The 24714-nt window shown below is 37.4% G+C and overlaps 1 protein-coding gene across 1 annotated transcript in view; it reads left to right on the top strand.

Annotated features, from left to right (window-relative positions):
* Window positions 1–9821: 9821 nt before the first annotated feature.
* Window positions 9822–24714, top strand: part of LOC106868281 (sphingomyelin phosphodiesterase 4) — a 29591-nt gene continuing 14698 nt past the window's right edge. The window contains exons 1-10 of the mRNA XM_089349811.1: window positions 9822–9971; window positions 13471–13554; window positions 14022–14237; window positions 15434–15530; window positions 17966–18185; window positions 18915–19077; window positions 22062–22133; window positions 22888–23033; window positions 23238–23328; window positions 24552–24664. Of these exons, the coding sequence (XP_089205937.1) occupies window positions 9936–9971; window positions 13471–13554; window positions 14022–14237; window positions 15434–15530; window positions 17966–18185; window positions 18915–19077; window positions 22062–22133; window positions 22888–23033; window positions 23238–23328; window positions 24552–24664 (1238 nt within the window). The 5' untranslated portion in view covers window positions 9822–9935. The remainder of the gene's footprint in view (window positions 9972–13470; window positions 13555–14021; window positions 14238–15433; window positions 15531–17965; window positions 18186–18914; window positions 19078–22061; window positions 22134–22887; window positions 23034–23237; window positions 23329–24551; window positions 24665–24714) is intronic.

The following is a 24714-nucleotide window of genomic DNA, read 5'->3' as shown; positions in this document are numbered from 1 at the left end:
ACAGCAAACCACAGCACATACCCAAGGCGCACAGAGCTGCGCTCGGTAGTGAAGTGAAAGCACGTTATAAAAATAAAACTACTGAACAATAATAATAATACTGTTTACCTGGATATGAGATCACCATGTCACGCACAGATGGTTGTGATGCATGTGCCTGGTGTACCCTTATCAGACGGGTAGATATGATGGGTATACTGGGTTTCATATATTTTACCCCAGTGTCACTTAGATGGCATGCACTGCTCTCTCAGTAACAATAATAATAATAATAATAATAATAATAATAATAATAATAATAATAATAATAATAATAATAACAATAATAATAATAATAATAATAATAATAATAATGATAATAATAACAATAATAAACTTGAAGCAGACAACTTTAAATACCTTCTGTTCCTTTCGAACAAAGAGGATAGCTTTGTAGAGAAGAAATATGCAAAATTTAGTCAGGCCTCGTCTATCACAAAGAAGTCCCTACGGCATTTATAAAGGCATTTCTGTCAGGTGTAAAATCTCAAAAAGTGATCAGAGTAGTAAAACACTTTCAACAAGTAAAGTTAATCGCCAGATCAAAGTGGCTGTTGTATGTTACTACTAGTTTAACCCCAGGCAGATCTTCCGCCAGCTGGTTATCGGTGCGGTGCTGCACCTTACATTTACGATATATATTACTAGCAGAGGGAGCAAAACCCCTACCATCCTCTGGAAGACAACAGAATCGCGCGACTGACTGAGTTTCGAGCTGGTTGGCTCATCGTATTATTATTATTATTATTATTATTATTATTATTATTATTATTATTATTATTATTATTATTATTATTATTATCATTATCATTATTATTATTATTATTATCATTATTATTATTATTATTATTATTATTATTATTATTATTATTATTAAGCTTTGTATTGGCTGTTACTCTGTGCTTGTGGTTATTGGTCTGAATTTTTTCTCGTTTTTGAACTGGCTTCTATTACGAACAAGCCTTGTGCTCTTTTCATTCTGATGGTAAGTTCCTAGAGTTTTACGTTATTGTGGGTAATTTATAGGTCGTAAAATTTAGAATAAATATCGGAAATCTTAATCAAACACATATTTAATGGTGTCGAGTGATTAATCCGTTCTAGTATATTACAAGAACTTCATTTATTGAAATTTGGATCGATGAAAATCCAATTAAATCCTGGCAAGATATTAGTGTAGTTATTTTAAACGTGAATCTTACTACTAAACGGCATCAAACCTCATGCAATTCCGGCGGCGTCAATGAAGTCACCTTATCTTGTACTTAAATAACGCAAAATAGGATTTCTATAAAAATTTTATTTGATGCCTCTGATGATTTTTGGTGTAACTGCGTGTTGTGATGTTCATTGATTATCTCAAAGATATTGATTATATAAGAAAACTAAAGCGCCAGACACATATACTGTTGTACGGTAAGAAAGTTTTTCTCGCACTGCGGCTATTTTGAGTTCGATCCCACAGTAAAACAGCCAAGCAAGTGCATTCCTTCATAGCTTCGGATTGATCAATATTTTGTGAATTAAATTTGATAAACGGGATCTGTGCAGAAGTACTTCGTTTGTAACTGAGGATATACGTTACCGGTGTGTTCAAACAGGTATGGCTGTGTGGGTAAGAAACTCGTTTTGCAACTACGTTGTTTCGAGTTCAGTTCCCCTTCGCGGCAACTTTGGCTACTTTGGCAACTATAGCCCCAAGCCGATCAGTTCCTTGTGAGCGAATCTGGTTGATGGAAATTGTGGAGAAGCTTACGTGTGTGTGTGTGTGTGTGTGTGTGTGTGTGTGTGTGTGTGTGTGTTTGCCATCCCACTACTTGACAACAGATGTTGGTTTGTTCATGTCCCTGTAACTGAACGGTTCTGCAAAAGACAGCGATAGAATAAGTAACTTTTAAAACAAGAACTCAACAAGAACTGGAGTTGAATATTTCGACGAAACCTTTCTTGACCAATCTTTAATGACTAAAATAAATTAAAGATGAAACATATCTCATGATATTTATTCCACCTGAACAGCACAGACACTCCTTTGTCACCGTGCAGAGAACCTGAGCTTGGACTGTTGGACCCTACAGTTAACAACGCAGTTAATAGCATATAATATAAAATAAATAATATAATATAATATCAAAAATTGGCACTTCGTCGGTTACGACGACGTAGGTTCCATTTGATTGGTTACGACGACGAGGGTCCCAGCTGATACAATCATTGGAACAGACTGCACGTGAAATAAAGTGTCTTGCTCAAGGACACAACGCGTCGCCGGGAATTGAACTCACAACCTTACGATCGTGAGCCGAATGCCCTAACCACTAAGCCACGCGCCTTCACATAAAAACATATATATATATATATATATATATATATATATATATATATATATATATATATATATATATATATATATATATATATATATATATATATATATATATATATATATATATATATATATATATATATATATATATATATATATATATATATATATATATATATATATATATATATATATATATATATATATATATATATATATATATATATATATATATATATATATATATATATATATATATATATATATATATATATATATATATATATATATATATATATATATATATATATATATATATATATATATATATATATATATATATATATATATATATAAATATATATATATATATATATATATATATATATATATATATATATATATATATATATATATATATATATATATATATATATATATATATATATATATATATATATATATATATATATATATGGGAGAATATACAAAAAATAACAACAGACGAGGACAGGTGGTGTAAATAACAAAAGTATATATTAGTATGACGCTCGGGAATACGGAAAGTCTTTGACGTTTCGAGCTACGCTCTTCAACAGAAAGAATACGGAGACAAGGAGAAAAACACGGAGAAAAAAAATTGAATAGTGTTCAGTCAACGGTCAATCATAATAATGGCCGATCATAACAATGACTGACCGGAAGTTAGAAATTCTTATTTCAGGAGAGCTAAGAAAGGGGGAGATAACAAACGGTGATCGGGAACGAGGGGCTGTGTGTGGGAGGTAGACTGCTGGTGATCTTGACGTATGTAGTGTGAAAATGGGGGAAGGGAGAAAGGAAGAAAGTAGTTGGTCAGTTGTAGTGTGTGCGTGGTGTGATGCGAGGGTATTGGTGTGGTGTGCGTGGTGTGATGCAAGGGTATTGGTGTGGTGTGATGTGAGGGTGTTGGGAGGTGGGGAAGGCATGGGTGGAGTGTGGGGTAGAGGTAGGGGTATGTGGGTAGGGTGGGGTATGTGGGTAGGGGTGGGTGGTGGGTGTAAGGAATTGGATGGGGTGGAGTGGGAAGGTAGAATAGGAGTGTGTTGGGGTGTGGTGGGATGAGCTTATGAGGGGGTGTTGACGAGGAGGGAGAAGGGGAAGGTGGATGTAAGAGAGGGGGAAGATGGGTATGGGAGGGGAGAGGAAGAGAGGAGAGAGGGTGGGTATAAGAGAGGGAAGGGGGATTGAGAGAGGGGGAAGGTGGGTATGGGGGGAGAAAGAGGGGAAGGTGGGTATGGGGGGAGAAAGAGAGGAAGAGAAAGAGAGGAAGAGAAAGAGAGTGAGAGAGAGGGAAGAGGGGTATGGGGGGGGGGGAAGAAGAAAGGAAGAGAAAGAGAGTGAGAGAGAGGGGAAGAGAGTGAGAGAGTAAGGGTGAGAGAGTAAGAGTGTAGAGAGTAGGAGAGTAAGAGTGTAGAGAGTAAGAGTGAGAGAGGGGGGAGTACGGGAGAGGGGGGAGGGGGGAGTACGAGAGAAGAGAGTGAGAGAGAGTAAGAGAGAGGAGAGAAAGAGTAGGGGTGAAGAGAAGTGGGAGTGGAGAGAAGTATGAAGAGAGGTACAAAGAAGTAGGAGTCGGAGCAGGAGGTGGGGGAGGGGAGAGATGGGTGGTAGGAGGGAGGGTGGGGGAGAGAGACAGGAGGAGGGGGTTAGATGAAGAGTGGAGGGGAGTTGAGCCCATGTGGCGCAAAGGAGCGAAGATAGAAGATTAATCCCTGTTCACGGCGCAAACGGGAGTCCGGATGGCCCCTGTGCATGGACAATCCAAACACAGACAGGTGTTGCCGCAAGGAGTGGCCGGCAGAACGGAAGTGGCGTGACACCGATATATATGTTAATTCTCTAAATGAAGTATTAACAGTAACTGCACGATAAAGTGTAGTATATTGCCACTTAAGTGTGGCTGACCCCTAGGGGTGGATGTTACTGTTGCTTTTAGCCCCAGGAGGACATCTCCTCCAGCTGGCTTATCGACACACGACTGTGTCCTGTTTGCCAAGGGATATATATATATATATATATATATATATATGTATATGTATATGTATATGTATATGTATATGTATATATATATATATATTTTTTTTTTTTTAACTAACGTCGACCACTAACGTGGACAATTAATGCGCTAGAAATAGATCACATCTTGTGTCTATTAAGACCTAAATTGTTCTCGCGGTTAAATTACAAATCAGGCTGATGAGGAATAGACAAATGGTAAGAATTTGTTAAATCCGAAACTAGTTCCTGTTTAATAATGCTTTTTTAGGTGATTTTAAATGTCTTGCCCGCTCACGTTTTTGGTATGCTGCTATATTTCATGTTGAGAACAATTTAGGTCTTAATAGACACAAGATGTGATCTCTTTCTAGCGCATTAATTGTCCACGTTAGTGGTCGACGTTATTTTTGAAAATGTACCTTAATCCCCTGAGATTGCAGATAATATTTCTGAATCTCTTTGATTCTTTAGATGTGCTGGCCTCCTGATAATTAATCGATATTAATTAATATATGACTAATTACCAGATTTTATAATAATATTATATATATATATATATATATATATATATATATATATATATACACACACACGTACACGCACGCACACACACGCACGCGCGCGCGCACACACTCACACACACATACACACACACGCACTCACACACATATATGCGACGGGTTTTCACAGTTTTCATCAATATTTCTCTTAGCTATATTTCCAAAACTGTTTATAGATGTAGGAACATCAACATAAAAAGGGCCTCTACGTAGTAGCACGACATGCTGAAAATAGCAACCAACATCTCTATCAAATCGCAACCTACCGTTTTTAAAGAAGAAAAGAAGGATATATTATATTATATAGTCCTATACACACTATTTTGATAAAGGACGGCATGGTCACGGCTAGAATACCTTCAATCATAGATCTATGTGTAAGTTGGGACTAAAAACATCATAAAAGTTTTTGTTGTGTAGACGATTCAATGAAGGATCTATGTTGTGGATCGTTCGACTAAATATTACAGGAAAATCTCCCTCAGAACATACATAGAAGTTTTTTTTTTTTTTTTTAAGAAGAATGGAGGAGAGATGAATCTAAAAGAAAAATTATGGGTCGATTCTCAGTGGCTAGCTGATTTTTTTAATTATAGATATTTCATGGATCTATGTTTTAAAACTAGATCTGTGTGGGGTGGGGGGTGGCGTTATGGCTTTTGATATATTTCAATATATTTACGTAAATCAAATTCAACTTATGATGAAAAACACAAACTACGAAATAAATACTTTTAGGTCAAGAAACGTTTAAGGGAAATAACTTTTCAAAGATACTAAAGAGTTATTTCCCTTAGAATAAAGATTTTTTTTTTAATGTATAATTCTTTGTAGATGCTTAATATGCATTTGTCTTAATTGACATGCACGTCGCGTAACTGCAGCATAGCAGTAGCAGTAGCAATAGCAGTAGCAGTAGTAGTAGCAGTAGCAATAGCAGTAGCAGTAGTAGTAGTAGTAGTAGTAGTAGTAGTAGTAGTAGTAGTTGCTGTTGTAGCTGTTGCTGCTGCCGCTGTTGTTGCTGCTGTTGCTGCCGTTGTTGTTGGTGCTGTTGTTGCTATTGCAGTTACAGGTCGAACTAAACTACATTATTGTTTAGCGCTAGCTTGGGTCTGATTGAATATGGACTCAGTTGAACAACGAAGCACCACTCACCAATCCATTGTTTACCCTGCAGATCAGAACCATAAATAGCAAGGAAGGTATGATATGGGAGGACAGCCACTTTGGGCTCTGGTATGATTTTCTATTGCCCATCATGCCTATCGATTTACGCTGAGACGTCATTTAAAAAAATTTTAATCTGAATGCACAGAGAACGCTTGCTACACCATTTCTACAGATACCAACTTTTAAAATTTCAAGCTAAAAAAGAAAACGTATTGCACAAACAAAAACACACGCAACAACATTAACAAAATAAAAATAAAACTATAAAATTGCTTCTGCAAGAGTTGACTTTGTCTTTCGTCCTTCCAAAAACTATAAAAAAAAATAAGTAATAAATTTATGTGTTGATAATACTACAATCGACAATACATATTCCTCTCCTGGTCTTCTTGGCATGCATTCTACCACAATATTCGTAGTCTACGTTGTGAAATAACCTGATCTGGGTTGGGATTAGGGTTATGCTTAGGGCTACAGTTTAGGTTGGATTTAAGGTTAGGTTTAGAGTTCATGGTTTTGGGGTAAAATTAGTGTTAGTGTTAGGGTTAGGTTCAGACTGTACACAAAAGTGTAAAATTGACCGCAAGCTAAGGTAACAGTAATAACATTTTCCCTGACTTTCCCAGAATGTTACACGTCACTTCGAAGCCAGAGCTGATTATTTATTTCTTTTCTTTCTTTTTGCATCTTGAAATGTTCGTATTTGCTCGTAAAATAAATATGGTAATAAATTATCTCAATTTTTGACCCTCATAATTTACCCAGTAAAATGTTCCAATTCTGAGGCCATATAATACACAGTTTAAATTTATCTACTGCTGTGCTATTTGACTACTATTGCGCACTAAATTTGAATTCATAATGTAGAAAATTGGAGTTATCTTGCATATGGGTTTTCGGTAAGTATTAAGCTACTTAATTTTCCATTCTTTAGCGATCCCACTAATGAACTATGAATGACTAACTTATTTGGTCATTAATAGAGAAACTCGAGTATGGGATTAACTATTTTTTTGTTTTATTCATTCTAGTGCCGTTAACAACTTCCATTAAGAATTATTTTGGTGGTTTGGGTTTAACTTCCCTTTTTAGCATGTAAGAAGTCCTGTCATGGGTCTTCTCTCTGTGTATAAATCTTTATACACTCTTATATATATGAATTAAAACATATTTTATTCCACATTGACATCTGATCTCTTCCGCTTACGATAAACATGATTGAATTTGCCGAACTTCGAACTTCGTTCTATAACTTAAGTCATATATTTGTGTGTGTGTGTGTGTGTGTGTGTGTGTGTGTGTGTGTGTGTGTGTGTGTGTGTGTGTGTGTGTGTGTGTGTGTGTGTGTGTGTGTGTGTGTGTGTGTGTGTGTGCGCGTGTGTATGCATGTATGCATATATATTGATTAACTTTACATGAAGTAGTGAAACGTACAATTTCCTGTTGGTCAGTCTGCCTCATGTTCCCAGCAGACAAAATGGCAAAGGTGTTACCTCGGATGATGGCGAGGGAGAAGCGCTGGAACAGTTACTCGGACCCATGGGGCTCGCACTCGCGGACAGCTATCTCCGCCTCGATAGTGGTGAACAGGGATATGGTCCGAAACCCAAGAACACCAGCGGTCTCCGTTGTCACGGGCTCATAAACATGTCGGAGAGCGAATAATACCTTGACAATTTGTTTTTCTCAGCCTGAACAGCAGTGGAGCCTGAGCTTGTTGCTTATCATACCAAGTAGTCGCTGGAGAAGGTATCACAGCATGTGGCATTTCCGATGAGGGGCCTACCGCCACAGAACGGGAAAATTGTCATACCAATCTCCAGAAATTGTTGTTGTCTTTGTTGTTTCGTTCTCAGTCCGACCTGCCCGGTATAATCAAAGGCATTCCAGCTGTGACTACTCTGTCTTTTCCCTATGTTCAATGAACCCAAACGTATATTATCCAACATGACCGTGTTTTCAAGGCATTAAGGTATGATTTGTGGGACATTTAGTTTATATTCAAGCAGATGGAGCGATTACGTTGGGGATCCCAAGTTAATTCGTACATTAAGATACTGTTGATGTTGTTTAGCCCAATAAACTTCATCAAGCAGATATAATTTCAAAGGCGTTTCCGCCGTGACTATCTCGTTAGTCACTCTATCAGTATTTAGAATTATATTTTCCAATGTATCGTCCTTAATTTAAGATAGCAGGGTGATTTGATGCTTTCTTGGTTGTTATTTCTAACCAACTTCGAAACCACCCCCACTAATCTACAAATATTGTAAAGTATAGAGTTTATTTGTTTTTAAAATATACTGCAAACCGGTAATTATATCAATTCAATTAGACTTAATTAGAAACTCCCCCACTGGTCTATAAATTATCACATACACTACACAATATTAGAATATCTTTAATCTTTTTTAAGTTATGCTCTTTCATGGCTCTAAGGTTCGTCATAAAATAGTAATTAGCTCAGTTTAATTAATCTTAGGTTCAGCTTAAGTAAACTGACTATTTCTTTACAAACTTTATAAAAGAATAGCAACATATTTCTTTATAAACAAATAGCAGCATATCTCTTCTATGTACTTCCACCCTTTTGCATTGTATTTCGACAACTTTATCATATCCATTGTTAATATTATTAATATCTTAAAGGCGGTACTCCAGCATGGCCGCAGTCAACTGACTGAAACAAGTAAAAGAATAAAAGTAAGAGAATTTAACATAAGACGGCAAGCTGGCTGAAACGTTAGCACGCCGGGCGAAATGCTTAGCGGTATTTCGTCTGCCGCTACGTTCTGAGTTCAAATTCCGCCGAGGTCGACTTTGCCTTTCATCCTTTCGGGGTCGATTAAATAAGTACCAGTTATGCACTGGGGTCGATATAATCGGCTTAATCTGTTTGTCTGTCCTTGTTTGTCCTCTCTGTGTATAACCCCTTGTGGGCATTAAAGAAATAGGTATTTCGTCCGTCTTTATTTTCTGAGTTCAAATTCCACCGAAGTCAACGTTGCCCTTCATTTTTTCGGGGTCGATAAAACAACTACAATTTGAGCACTGGTATCAATGTTGTCGACTTAGCCATTCCTTAGCCATAAGAGGTCTTATTCTTTACCGTGTTAAAAATGAAAAAAAGAACGACATGTTTTATAATATACTCGTAGATAGAAAAGGCATGAAAAAAAAAAAAAAAGAATAACGTAATGGGCATGGCCGAAATGCCGATGAGTCATGAGTATGCTAAATCAAAGCTATGATGGAGGCTAACGGTAAAACTGGTTTCGAATTTTGGTTCAAGGTCTGCAAATTCAGGAATGGCTAAGTCGACTACATTGATACCAGTGCTCAAATTGTAGTTGTTTTATCGGTCCCGAAAGAACGAAGGGCAAAGTCGACCTCGGTGGAATTTGAACTCAGAAATAGCGGTGAGCAGGGATATGATCCAGGCGCCAAGAACGCCGGTGGCCTCCACTGCAACAGGCTCAGCCATAATCTTGTTAATAATGAAGTAGAATTGAACCTGTGCGTGTGTTATTATAAACGGCACAATGATTCTCCTAAAACACAATAAAGTAACTAGGTCTGCATCATCTAAGACAGGAGTGTGTGACTAATGCTTGACTAGAATAATGTTTCTTGGAACACGTATTATCTCATAGGCATTTCCAAATTACCATGTGAAACATCAGTTTTAATTTTTTGTAAGAGAGGCAACTCTTAGAAATGTGAGTTATTTCCCTTAAAACGTTACCGTCGTATTTGTAAAAGAACTCTTTTGTAAGTGAGATTAGCCTAATTCAAACTTGAAAATGGCGGCTATGACAGGCGGTTCGTTGTCTATTCTGGTTTGTATTGAAATTAATTCTTTTTCTCTTTTAAACTATAAATGTTTTAAACTTTATATATAACTCACCATATTTACATATATTTGATGTTTATAGTTTTACTTTTACCATATTTTATTTTGATTACTTCCCTGCCGTTTATGTGATAGTATGTAAATATACGACCAAGGAAGGCATGACTGTTACGAATTGAACCTTTTCGACAGTCTACAGATGAATCTCTTTGTCATAAACTCCCATTTTATTATTCTGATAAAATAAAAATAACTCAAGTCAATGATATTATTTAAGAACATTTAACAGACTTTATTGTGTGCGATGCTTTTAGACTACAAATGATCGCTCCAATCACTCCAAATATATATTTGAGTCTTCAAATTTATTTTAAAATATGAGCTACTGGATTGTTGAAAGTATTTTCTATGGAAGGGTGCTGCCAGGCCCTATCCTCTCTCATAGATGAATACCAGATGCACAAACTTATTTAATGACATAATAAATTTGGACATAAATATAACGACTACATAGAGAGACTCATGGAAACTGCCAACCTTGTCCGCAAAACAGCTATTTGTTCTCTTTTACTATTCACTCCATGCGGTGTCGGAACATCAACTTTGTAATTCTCTGCTCAACCTGCTAGAAATAACAGCCAAATGTCCCTCAAATCCTTCCATACCGTTAAAAAAAAAAACACTGGATACAGTTAGTGATATAGTTCTACATACAGTGTCCCTTAAAAAGTAGATAAATATATAAACAAGCTGGTCAAAGCTAGAGCATCTCAGTCACGACTGACCAATAACAACTTCACTGTCAATGAAGAACCTTATTGTCAAAGCACTGTTATTCCCCTTCTATAGCATCGTACCCTCTCCTTTTGGCATCAAGTTCTCAGGCTTCAATTATTATTATTTTTTTTGTGTGAATCATCATTATCAGTATTCCGGTCAATAATCCTTTTCTTCCTTGGCTATCGCCGAGCAAACACGTGAACTCACTTCGTCCCTACTTTCAAGTTCGTGCCTCACAGCGTTCATACACACATATTTTTTCTCGTCTGACCGTAAAGCCTTTTCTGTTTGTTTTCCTGTCTTGTTTTTTTGTCCGCCACTACATTCCTCCATGGCAAGATTTAATTTGTGTATACAAATTTAATCTGCGGTCCATGGGATGAGCCGTCCTGCCCAAGCTCTTCGAAACGCCGGTGTTAAAACGTGGGTAGCTGATGAAGTAGAATGTTCTCTATGTGGCTTGTGTGTTTTCTCGTCTACGTTTTGTTTGCAATGTCCTGTACCCAGATATGCACCTATACATACAGGTGGCTGTCGGTATGCACATACCTGTACGTATATATGCATATACTCATTTACTATTTGTTTATATATATATATATAAGCGTAGGAGTGGCTGTGTGGTAAGTGGCTTGCTTACCAACCACATGGTTCCGAGTTCAGTCCCACTGCGTGGCATCTTGGGCAAGTGTCTTCTACTATAGCCTCGGGCCAACCAAAGCCTTGTGAGTGGATTTGGTAGACGGAAACTGAAAGAAGCCCGTCGTATATATGTATGTGTTTGCCCCCCCCCCCCAGCATCGCTTGACAACCGATGCTGGTGTGTTTACGTCCCCGTAACTTAGCAATTCGGCAAAAGAGACCAATAGAATAAGTACTAGGCTTACAAATAATAAGTCCTGGGGTTGATTTGCTCGACTAAAAGAGTGCTCCAGCATGGCCGCAGTCAAATGACTGAAACAAACAGATAAATATATATATATATATATATATATATATATATATATATATATATATATATATATATATATATACATGTGCGTGTGTGTATATCATTTTCTGTGCTGACATGGATTGTACAGGTCTGACACAGCATATTGCTATTCATTTTGCTTGAAAACCATCTCATTTGTGAGACCCAGGATTCCTAAAATCTACTCTTCACCATTTCATCCTATATCTTACTCTGTCACTGCATTCTTTTGTCATTACTCTTTACTCAAGATTCATTCACATCCTGTATCCATGCCAGCACTGGCTTCTGTCTGTCACACATAGTCATGACCAAAAGTTTGGAACATTCTTTTTTTAAATTAAAATTGTTATATCCACCATATTACTGTAAGTGGTTATAGTATATTGAAAATTAAATATAACTGGACATTTGATGCAAAAATTCTAATTTTCAAACATATGTTCCAAACGTTTGGCCACAACTACATACTGATGCTTTAAATGCTGTGATCACTTATGCCCCACTAATAAGTGCTTATGAAATTTTGTGAAAAGTGAAGAAAGAAAGTGTCAAACTGTTAGGTCCTTCTGACCCTGTCCCTCTGAAGACTGTTGAACATTTTTAGTGTTGGTACAATGACAGTGGAGGCGCAATGGCCCAGTGGTTAGGGCAGCGGACTCGCGGTCATAGGATCGCGGTTTCGATTCCCAGACCGGGCGTTGTGAGTGTTTATTAAGTGAAAACACCTAAAGCTCCACGAGACTCCGGCAGGGGATGGTGGCGAACCCTGCTGTACTCTTTCACCACAACTTTCTTTCACTTTTACTTCCTGTTTCTGTTGTACATGTAATTCAAAGGGTTCAGCCTTGTCACACTGTCACGCTGAATATCCCCGAGAACTACGTTAAGGGTACACATGTCTGTGGAATGCTCAGCCACTTGCACGTTAATTTCACAAGCAGGCTGTTCCGTTGATCGGATCAACTAGAACCCTCGACGTCATAAGCGACGGGATGCCAACAACAATGACAAAATGTTCACTTAGTAAGGTGGTTGGTAACAAGAAAGGCATCTGGCCTTAGGAACTAAGGCAAACACCACCAGCAAGCATCATACCTGGTGGATTGGCAAAATCAGTTGAGTGTTATACAATATTGCAATATTTGTTTCTGTCTCGTGCTGGTGACATGGTAAAGGTACCTGTGGAGTGGTTGGCATAGAAACCAAGCCAAAACAGACTGGAGCCTGGTGCAGCTCCCCAGTTTATCAGCTCCAGTCAAATTGTCTCACCCATGCCAGCATGGAAAATGGATGTTAAATGATGATGATGTCTTTATGTTCTGAGTTCAGATTCTGCCCAGATTACCCTCAGAGATCAATAAAATAAATATTCAATCACATGATAATGCTAATAATATAGCCTGAACAGGATAAACTACCCCTATTTTGCAGAAAAAAGTGTAGGTGGTTAGCTGTGGACTCGAACTCACATCTCCGTGATTTTACTCGTCACGATGCTCGACCGATTGAGCTAAACTCCCCCACTATAAAAAAAAGTGTGGGTGGTTAGCTGTGGACTCGAACTTACATCTCCGTGCGTGAGTACGCGTCCCGATGCTCGATCGATTAAGCTAAACTCCCCCACTACAAATTCCTCTGCAAATTTAAGATGTATAGAAATCTCGCTTTATGAGACGCTATCATATGTAAGCGTATGAGACATGTATAAATTTCTAATTTCTTTTTGCAGGTGGAATTCCAGAATGCTATTTCGAAACCCCTGGTAAAGCGTTTTGAAATGGTGACTTCAATTATCATGAGCATAAGTACAAAGGTAAGTACATCCTTATGGATTATTTATCTTGGTAATACTCTGAGGATCTGTAAAAGACTGGAGGTGCTTTCTCAGAGTTTTCCACCATTTATACATTGTTCATTAACAGTATATTGGATGCCAGCTTAAGTTTTCTCTTCCTTCTTCCTCATATATTAATAACATTAAAACTCAATTACCTTTTTTTCTTAACCCTTGTACTGTATGTCATGTGTTTCCCAATGAAAATGTATGTAAAAGTGGAGTGTCTACTGTTGGAAATTACGTGGATCAAAACTGTAGATATAAGCAGAAAGGTTGAGGTGCATACTGAAATAATTAAAGGAAAAAATATAGTATTCATTTAGTGCTCGTTTCTCTGAACTTCCATTGAATTTCTTTTTCTGTATATGCTTCATTAAGAGTAATTTTGATGTTGAAAGTTGTGTGTGTCTGTTTATTTAATTTCTGCTTTGTGTTTTATATAGGAAGCTCACCATATTTTCCCAACTATATTAGAAAGTATTTTCGGATTTGGCCATGAACCTGGTTGGAATTTAGAATATATCAACAAGATCAAAACACCGGAAGAATATGAATATGGCAGGGCTTTTCTGTCACCAAATGGCCCCTTAATGAAACTGGTATATCGCCTACAGTCAGATCCTTATTTATCATATGATTTCCCCTTGCATTGTCTACCAGTAAGTATGGTTATTTCGTTTTACTTCTAATGTTTTACAAACATTTAATTCTTTAGCATTTAAACTGACCTTATCCAGCCCAAATATTCTACCTGTTTTATGTTCAAACCAGCCAGATCAAGCCTTTCATACCTACCCTACAATGTCATTGTAAAAATAAACACTCACATGATCAAAATCAGAAAACTATGGGATAATGCATGAAGCATTACATTTGATACAGCAATCTGAATGCCTTAGAGTTAAAGAAAATTTTAATTTTTCTTATACTCATGGCCCTAAAATCAAGATTATAAATCTGTGAGGATAGTGAAACTGACAGGTTCGGCTGTGAATATATATATCTATGTGTGTATTTCTGTGCATAGATGTGTGTGATTGTATGTATTTATACATATGAATATAATATATGACCTCTTTATTCCACAGAGATCATCTATTCAAGATCAATAAATTAAGCGCCAAAGGTGGCGAGCTGGCAGAAACGTTAGCACGCCGGGCAAAGTGCCGGTATATTGTCTGTCTTTACGTTCTGAGTTCAAATTCCGCCGAGGTCGACTTTGCCTTTCATCCTTTCGGGGTCGATTAAATAAGTACCAGTTACGCACTGGGGTCGATGTAATCAACTTGACCCCTTTGTCTGTCCTTGTTTGTCCCCTCTATGTTTAGCCCCTTGTGGGCAATAAAGAAATAAGAAACATTATCATTCACTCTCTGAGTGGTTGGCGTTAGGAAGGGCATCCAGCTGTAGAAACTCTGCCAAATTTAGATTGGAGCCTGGTGTTGCCATCCAGTTTCACCAGTCCTCAGTCAAATCGTCCAACCCATGCTAGCATGGAAAGCGGACGTTAAACGATGATGATGATGATCACACTAGGTGAAATGCTTAGCAATATTTCGTCTGTCTTTACGTTCTGAGTTCAAATTCTGCTGAGGTCGACTTTGCCTTTCATCCTTTCGGGATCGATAAATTAAGTACCAGTTGCATACTTGGGTCAATCTAATCGACTGGCCTCCTCCCCAAAATTTCGGGCTTTTTGCCTAGAGTACAAAAGAATAAAGTACCAGTTGAGTACTGGGATCAATGTAATCAATTAAGCCTCTCCTTCAAAACTTCTGGCCTTGTACTAAAGTATGAAACTAATATTTGACCTCTTTTTACTTTTTAATATATTTATTGTCTGAATTTATCCTAGGCACCAACAAGACGTTTGATTGAAGAAGGAGCTGTACCAGTATTTTACGCCAACAAACTACAGATGCAAGCATTTGGTCGCCCTTATCTAACTCTCAATATCCTTTTTAAATATGTACTGCTACATACTTATGCATTATCATCATCATTGTTTAATATCTGTCTGCCGTGCTGATGATGTTTTTATTCATTTGTCTTGTAGAAACTGATGTTTTAAATTGTAAACATATTGATGGCAGAATTGCAGAGGATTAGACAAAATGCCTTACAATATTTAATTATGTCCTGAGTTTGAATCCCACCAAGGTAGACTTGGCCTTTCGTACTTCCGGAGTTGATACTAATCAAGTACTGTGGTTAATTTGACTACTCTGTTCCTTACATAAGTATTCGGGCCTATGTTTGAATTAATTATTACTAATTTCATTTTACTATGCATCGATTTGATTTTTACAAATTTTCTTTGCTGCTATTTCCGGATCACCTCTTCTAATGCCTCCCTCCCCCCTCCATTATAGCAAGACACCTGTTTTCGCCTCTCTGTCCCTCTGTCACACTTTAATCTTTTATCCTCTGACACAAGTTCCCCACCTCAAATGTCCCCTGCCCCTCTCAAAATTTTTTGTCTTGCCAAGTTACTTGGTGACCCTGCCACGTAAAAAGAGTCCAGTCCACACTGTAAAGTGGTTGGCATTTGGAAAGGCATCCAGCTGTAAAAATCATGCCAAAACTAATTTTCCCTGTGCCAGTGCCACATAAAAAGCAACGAGTTCACTCTGCTGAGTGGTTGGTGTTAGGAAGAGCATCCAGCCGTAAAAACCCTGCCAAAACAGACACAGTAACCAGGGGTAATATTCTACCTGACTGGCACCTGTCAGCCATCCTACCCATGCATGCATGGAAGATGGACATTAAACGATGATGATGATTGTGTAATAATTATAATGCATGTTACTGTCATACAAGGTATACAATCTTCCATGGTAATATCTTCAGTTTTGGGGAAATACTATCTTGCTTGAAAACAAATGGAGGTTTAGTGTCTGGAAGAACATCCAGCCATAGGAAAATCTGCCTCAGTGATTTCCAGCTGAATCATGTAGGCATGGAAAAGTGGATTTTAAAACAATGATGAATATATATCATCAGCAGCAACATTTCGTGTCCGTTTTCCATGCTGGTACATATATATATATGACTGGAAGAAGCATCACACTCTTTTTTAGGTACTTTTATATATATATATATATATATATATATATATATATATATATATATATATATATATAAACATATATATATATATATATCATCATCATCATCATCGTTTAATGTCCACTTTCCATGCTAGCATGGGTTGGACGATTTGACTGAGGACTGGTGAAATCAGATGGCTACACCAGGCTCCAATCTGATTTGGCAGAGTTTCTACAGCTGGATGCCCTTCCTAACGCCAACCACTCAGTGAGTGTAGTGGGTGCTTTTACGTGCCACCCGCACAAAGGCCAGTCAGGTGGTACTGGCAACGGCCACGCTCAAAATGGTGTATTTTATGTGCCACCCGCACAAGAGCCAGTCCAGGGGCACTGGCAACGATCTCGCTCGAAAATCCTTACACATGCCACAGGCACAAGTGCGAGAAAGGCGACGCTGGGCACAGGTGCAATCCTGATTTCACTTTCGCTTGCCCCAATAAGTCTTCGCAAGCTGAGTTTCGTGTCCATCCACAGTCATATAGACTTGTAGTGTCAGTTTCCATGACATACATGTTTCCCACCTTAGTGAGACAGTGGTCCGTCACAGGGTTGCTCATTTTTGCTATCGGAATGGACTGGAGCAACTGAAAGTGAAGTGTTTGACTCAAGAATACTGTGTCGCCCAGTCCAGGAATTGAAACCACAATCTTACGATCATGAGTCCAACACACTAACCACTGAGTCAAGTGCCTCTACTATATTTATATATAAACCATAAGGTTGGGAGGTGTGAAAAACGTGATGAATATACATTTATTTAGCCATTTGATTGTTTTAAGATTACAGCTTATGATTGGATGAAAGTCATGAAATGTATATTTACCTCTCATACCGCCTGACTTAGTAGTTTTGTATACTTTGCAATTCATTACCGTATGGATTCTTAACTGAATCCTTTTGAGGAACATTCTGTGATTGCTGCATGCTTCTCTGTATCCACATCTCATACTACTCATGTACAGGGTTGGCCAAAAGTCACCTGATAGTGAATCAAAACCCATTTAATTCCAAGATTAAAGCAAAAAAATTGCTTTATATGAGACTTTGCTAATAAATAGACAAAGTTAAAAAAAGATGGTGATTTTAACTCACAGCATTCAATTATTGAACATTCACAATTGGAATGAATAAATAAAATTGAATATTAAGTATTTATGGAATTTTGATTTACTGTCGGTTGACTTTTGGCCAACCTTGTATATATATATTCTCTTTGTATGATAAGATCATTTTCTCACTTGATCATTTTATATTTCCCTTAACTCTTTTGTTCTTACCTCCATTTGAATTGTTTCTTTTCCATTTTGCCTTTATGCTTGTGAGCCCCAAATCTAGGCTGAACTGCCCAATATGGGGTCACTTTTCTGCATTTTTATATCCAACTTTGGTTGAGGATTATTTAGACTATTTGTTACCTCTGGAGAAACAGCAGATTCCAGCCATCCCTCATATGCCATCTTTGGTGCGAAGTCCTGTCATTCAGTCCCAGAATACTGGGTGAGTACTTTGTCTTACTTTTACATTTAATTAGTTTCTCATGTGAAAGGTATGAGTAATGCACTTTCATTCCTCTTCTCCAATAATTTTCCTGCTCTGTTGCTCAGCACAATATTGTTATTCTTGATGCTTACTACTGAAGTACAGGGTGTCCACAAAGTCTGGGTACATAGAGTAAATAAAATCATAACATAAGCAATTAAATATAAGAAATAATAATTTCTTAAAGTATGTGTTAATCCCCATGTGGGTACATGGAGTAAATAAAATCATAACATAAACAATTAAATATAAGAAATAATAATTTCTTAAAGTGTGTTAATCCCATGTACCCAGACTTTGTGGACACCCTGTAGAATAATTATATTGTTGGTTTAAAGCTTGAACAAATGCAGCCAATGAAACAGCACCAGTAATATGAGGCACGGATGTGTCTTGTGGGTTTAAAAGTTCAGTTGATCAACACATGCAAGTATGGAAAAGTGGACACTAAACGGTGATGATAATGCTTTGCTAGGAGTAATATAAAGTGCAGTGTTCTGCATTGATTATACTACATTAGTTCACATTCAGAGGATGAGAGTTCAAATAATTATCAGACTAGACCGTGATATTGTTTTGTGAATGTGAAACAATAATTTTCTTTATATCTTTTACTTTCATGTAATTAAAATAAAGGAAAGCTTATGTTAACTTGGTACTAAGTCTCATTGATATTTCTATTTACAGTTCACCAATCCAATCCAGTCACTCGTCTGTTTCTCCAAAATATATTCCTGGTCTTCGATTATTTAAATCCAGTGTTGTCACTGCTCAGAAACAACCTTTCAAATCTCCATCAGTCCTTGATCAATCTGGTACAGAAATGTGGCACTCGGAAGCCCTTATTCAGGTAAAACTTTAAGAAATATACTTTACATTTTCCAATTCAGTGTCTGTTTCTTTATTCATTATCAATTTCATATTTTACATTCAGTCATCCTTTTTTTTATTGTGAGAAAATTACAGGTGGATAATCATGTTTTGTTTTTATAGTGAAGTAGCTGTTTTCATAAGCTTGAGTTATTGTGAAACTTCCCCTAAAAATAGCAATATCTGGCATGGCAAACTGGGCATTTGATATTTTCATATTCTTTTATATTTTACTTGTTTTAGCCACTGGACTACAACCGTACTGTGACACTGTTGTGAAGAATTTTAGTTGAGCTAATCGAGCCTAATACATATTTTAAATTCTGCCTTGCTCGACTGCTAAGTTATGGGGATGTAAACAAACCAACACTGATTGTCAAACAGTGGTGGGGGACAAACAAACACAAAGACACACATATATATACATATATCATCATCATGATTGATGTCCATTTTCCATGTTGGCATAGGTTGGACAGTTTGAGGTCTGGAGAGCCAGCGGCTGCACCAGGCTCCAATCTGGTCTGGCAGAGTTTCTACAGATGATGCCCTTCCTAACACCAACCACTCCAAGAGTATTTTGGAGAGCTTTTTATGTGCCACTGGCACAGGGGCCAGTAAGGCGGGCCTAGCAACAATCACGTTCAGATGGTGCTTTTTACATGCCACTGGCACAGGAGCCAGTCAGTAGGTACTGGCATCAGTCACGATCAGTGGGTGCTTTTTATGTGCCACTAGCACAGGAGCCAGTCAGGCTGACCTGGTATCAACCATGTTTGGATGGTGCTTTTTACATGCCACCGGCACAGGAGCCAGTCAGGGGACACTGGCCCCAGCTACAATATTAGTTTTACTTGACTCAACAAGTCTTCTCAAGCATATCATATCGCCTGATGCATCAGGAGTATTCATAACAGGGCTGGAAGTGCGTCTGCCATCTCACTTTGGTTGCTGGGTCTTCTCAATCACAGCGTATCTCCAAAGATCCCGATCTCCTGTCATAGCTTCTGTGAGGCTCAATGTTCAAAGGACATGCTTCACCACCTCATCCCATGTCTTCCTGAATCTACCTCTTCCACAGGTTCCTTCTACAGTTAGGGAGTGGCACTTCCTCACACAGCTGTCTTCATTCATACATAACACATGGCCATATCAGTGCAGTCGCCTCTCTTGCACATCACATTTGTTGCTTCTTATGACCAACTTTTCCCTAAGAGTGCTTACACTCCGTTGTGTATGCATACTGACATTACATATCCAATGGATCATACTAGCTTAATTTCTTTCAAACCTGCACATGTCCTCAGCATTCATGGCCCATGTTTCACTGCCGTGTAGCATGGTAGTTCACATATATGCATCATACAGTCTACCTTTCACCTTGGGTAAGAGGCCCTTAATTGCCAGCAGAGGTAGGAGCTCCCTGAACTTTGCCCAGGCTATTATTACTCTAGTCGCTACACTCTCAGAGCAACCACCCCAACTACAGATTTGGTCGCCTAGGTAGTAGAAGGTATTAACTACTTCTAGTTTCTTCCCCGGCATGTGATGGAATCTTTCTGTACATCTTCAGTGTTTATTGCCCCAGTGCATCTGCCACACACAAAAACTATTTTCCCAGTTAACCTTCCTTTAATATTGCTGCACCTTTTATGTGTCAATAGCTTACACTGGGCACATAGTATGGAGTTTCTACCCATGCCTTTTCTACATATCGAGCAGGGCCATCTACCTGAAGTGGGTTGTGATTTGACAGCCTAATCCCTCGCCGTATCATGTTTCACCCATTGTGCACTTAGTACATCGTGGCTCACCTATTGCTCACTCAGTACATCGCAGGTTTTTCTGGCTAATATATGTATTAGCCAAATTCAGGTTTCTGCAGCTGATAGGTATTTATATGTTTTTTAGATTTTAGTTATTTCTGTGGGAGATTTTGGAACGTAGCACCTGTGATAGTCAAGAGATTACTGTATATGACAAACTTCTTTCAGTTTCTGTTTTCCAAATCCACTCACAAGATTTTGGTCTGCTAATGGCTATTTGGTGTTATTGTATGTGGCTGAGACATGGCGAACAACAGTTAAATTAAATAAGCAAATACAATCATTCATCAACAGATGCTTGCGTAGTATACTTGAAATTAGATGGCCCGAACACATAAGCAATATGGAGCTATGACAAAGAACAAATCAAGTTTCGATTAGGGAGCAAATATATAAGAAAAAGTGGAAGTGGATTGGTAGCACAATTAGATAGGACACACCAAATGTAGCGAAAAGTGCCTTACCATAGAATCCGGATGGATATAGAAAGAAAGGTAGGCCTAAGAACTTGTGGCGTAGATCAACACAAAAGGAACTAGAGGAAGGGGGACATTCATGGCAGAGTATAAGTACAGAAGCGAAAAATTATGCGACATGGAATTCAATTATTAGTGGCCTATACTCCGCGTTGGAGGGTCAAAGGCAAAAAAAAAAAAAAATGGCCATATTAGAAGACACTTGCCTTATAATGGGACTGAATCCTACATTGCATTGCTGAGAACCAAGCTTCTTACCCACCCAGGCACATTGTGCTTATGTTAAATATCTTTCTCAAAACTTTTCACTGCATTCTTTCATTCTTCTCTTGCAACATGTCTTAATGAACTCACTAAACCAAACAGTATACTAAAACTTGATGGTCGATTGTGTAATTGCATTGAAATTTAATTATGTTGAGAATAAATTAAAGCTAATAGAGCTAATTACCTCGTGTATTAAAAAAATTATTTGAGTCAGGTTTTAACTGTGACATCTTAAAACATAAAGCCTAAACTAAGAGTCATAAAGAAAATCTGTTTGTGTTGTGTATCTGTGCTAGCAAACATGTTTACAGTATTGTCGTGCATTTTCTGCTGCTGACATTTTCATAAACTTTTGTTAATCCTTTTTGGTTTTTACTTGATTTAATTTCATTTAGGTATTTTCTGATTTTTGGCTGAATCAAAACTCTGCAAATGTCAACCAACTTGGTGTTTTGTATCAAAATGAGGTGAGTTTATTTATTTATTTTTTTCCATTATATTTGTGCATCTGCTATCTGAAGTTTGGGGAAAATGAAGTACTGTAGAATTGTCAAAGACACAAGGCTGAAAAGTGACCATACCTTGTATATGGTTAAATATACAGGTTTATATATATTTAATTATTTACTAAAATGTCTCTAGCAATGATCTCACTCGAATGACTTATCACGTGCCAGGAACTCGAAGTTGCGGCACAAGTGCCAGGAAGGCGACGCTGGTAACGATCACGCTCGAACGGTGGTGACATCACAATTTCGCTTTCGCTTGCCCCAACAGGTTTTCGCAAGCAGAGTTTAGTGTCCAATGGAGGAGATGTTGGCATGGGGGCCAGTCGTCGAATTTGGTCCAATTTCGATTTCACTTGCCTCAACAGGTCTTTGCAAGCAGAGTACGCGTAAGTGGGCTGGCTACATCCCTGGCAGAGGCCTTGGATTTTGGTCTCACTTGGCTTGCCGAGTCTTCTCAGGCACATTAAAAATTACATCCTGAATAACAAGATGACTATAAGCTTTCTGTCTTTCTCTTCCTTCTACTCTTTCTCTCTCTCTTCTCTTCACCTGCTCTCTAATCCTGTACATTCATGCATTTTATCAAGTGATAAAGAAGATTTTATTTTTCTGTGCAGTTACAATAACAACCAAATTCATTTGGATTACTTTTGAATTCAGATTGTTATGCTTTTATGTTCTTAAATTATTTTGCTTTCTTCTTTTGCTGCAGGAATTATATGTACCAACAATCAACCACATTCGAATAGCACGGGTGCTTGTAAAACATCTGCACTATTTTGTGAACAGTGCATTACCTCCAATATCGTCAACGCCTTACTACCAACAGCTCCCCACATCAATTGATCAATTCAAAAAGTGAGCTGCCTCCAACTTTTTTTTTTTCCTCTTATTAACTAGTTTCACATTAATTATGTGTGTTTGTATTTATTTATGTGAATGTGTTGATGTTTATTTAAGTCCAAAGACAATTCAATTTTCAATTTAAAAAAAAAAATCATATTCGTTTTGATCATGTGTTTCACATGTTCATTTTGTTAACTTCTCTTTTTTAATTACTAGGACTACAGTTCTTGGAATCATTCAGAAGCGCCTTTATACATTTTTATGTCATGCTTTCCACTGGTGGCCACTGGATTCTTCATTTAGATTGGTAAGGTCATTTTAGGTCTATATTTGTTTTTCTTTTAGCTATATATAATTTTTTCTATTGATTTCATTGTTGTTTATCCCAGGTCATCCATAATTAAATAGACCTACAATGAACTGCATTCTAGCCTTGACTATCACCTTTTTTTAATGCATAATGTATCTAAGACTACATTATCAAATGTTCTTTTTAGGTTGTAGTTTGAGGTATTTTCTTGGTGATCCACAGGTCTACCTACAAGTTCAGGTGATCCCTAGACTTTTCAAGATGCACCAGATTATTGCAAATAAAATGAGACTACAGTTCTTGGTCATAATATGAATAATGAAACCAGATTGAAAAAAATTCCTCTATAAGGTTTATCATCTCTCAGTATTGACAGTACTATGTCATGTTATCTTTGGCTACTCAACATTCTTGTCAAAGTTGTGGCAATATGTTGATCTTCTTGTGGTAACATAGTGCACTTTATTTGGCACTCATCCATTTAAATTATATGTCCACACATACTCCTTTATTTCAGATTGCAATTCACAGTCTTAAAATAGGTAAGGAAAACAAAACAAGATAGTGGGTGCTGGGATGTTTATTCAGGTTTGAGTCTAAAATAGAATAACAACAGTGATCTCTTCTGTAGACACTCACTAATGCCCAACTTTTTTTTTTTTTTTTTTTTTTTTAGTGTGGATAGTAAAAAGCAGTGGCCTGTAAGACTGGTGGAAAATATCTGAATGTTTGATGTTACATTTAGACATCTTCCATCAGCCACTGCCCTGAATTTGTAGTTCTATTAACCCTGAAAAGATGAAAAGCAAAGTTGACCTTGTTGTGGTTTGAACTCTGTAGCTAGTCAGAACACCCATAGTTGTGTGTTTTGTATCATTAGAATAAAAGTTAAGAGAGTTTAGTGTAGATGTGTTTTGTGTTTGGTTTGCAAGATCCTTGATGTGAACTCTTGTGTTGTAACAAGATCTTGTATATCAGGAGGGTCATTATACTCAATAATAAACACATGCACTGGGTCTATTTCACTCCTTTTATTATTACTGCTCAATTAGTTAACATTCAACCAGTTAATTAATTGATTAGTCATTTAGTCAGTCAATCAATCACCTAAGTTTGTCAAAGTTCTTGATTATCCCCAACTTCTATTGGTTTCTTTCTGTTTCCTATTCAGCTAATTTTTCTTTGTGCTTATTTTCCTCTACAACATTGTATTCATACAGCTACTAGAGACCTGGTTAAGTTACATTCAGCCTTGGCGCTATGTTAGCCAAAGTAAGCCTAACTTACGGAGCAATAATGAAGAGGATGATAATGCAATTATACAAGACAGATGGTAAGTTCTTTTATATGTATCTTCATCCCATAGATATATAACTGAAGATA

Source organism: Octopus bimaculoides, chromosome 1 (genome assembly GCF_046866305.1).
Source record: "Octopus bimaculoides isolate indiv1 chromosome 1, ASM4686630v1, whole genome shotgun sequence".
In the NCBI taxonomy this organism is placed as follows: Eukaryota; Metazoa; Mollusca; class Cephalopoda; order Octopoda; family Octopodidae; genus Octopus; species Octopus bimaculoides.
The sequence above is the reverse complement of the archived record's forward strand: the minus strand, read 5'-3'. Positions and strand labels throughout refer to the sequence as shown.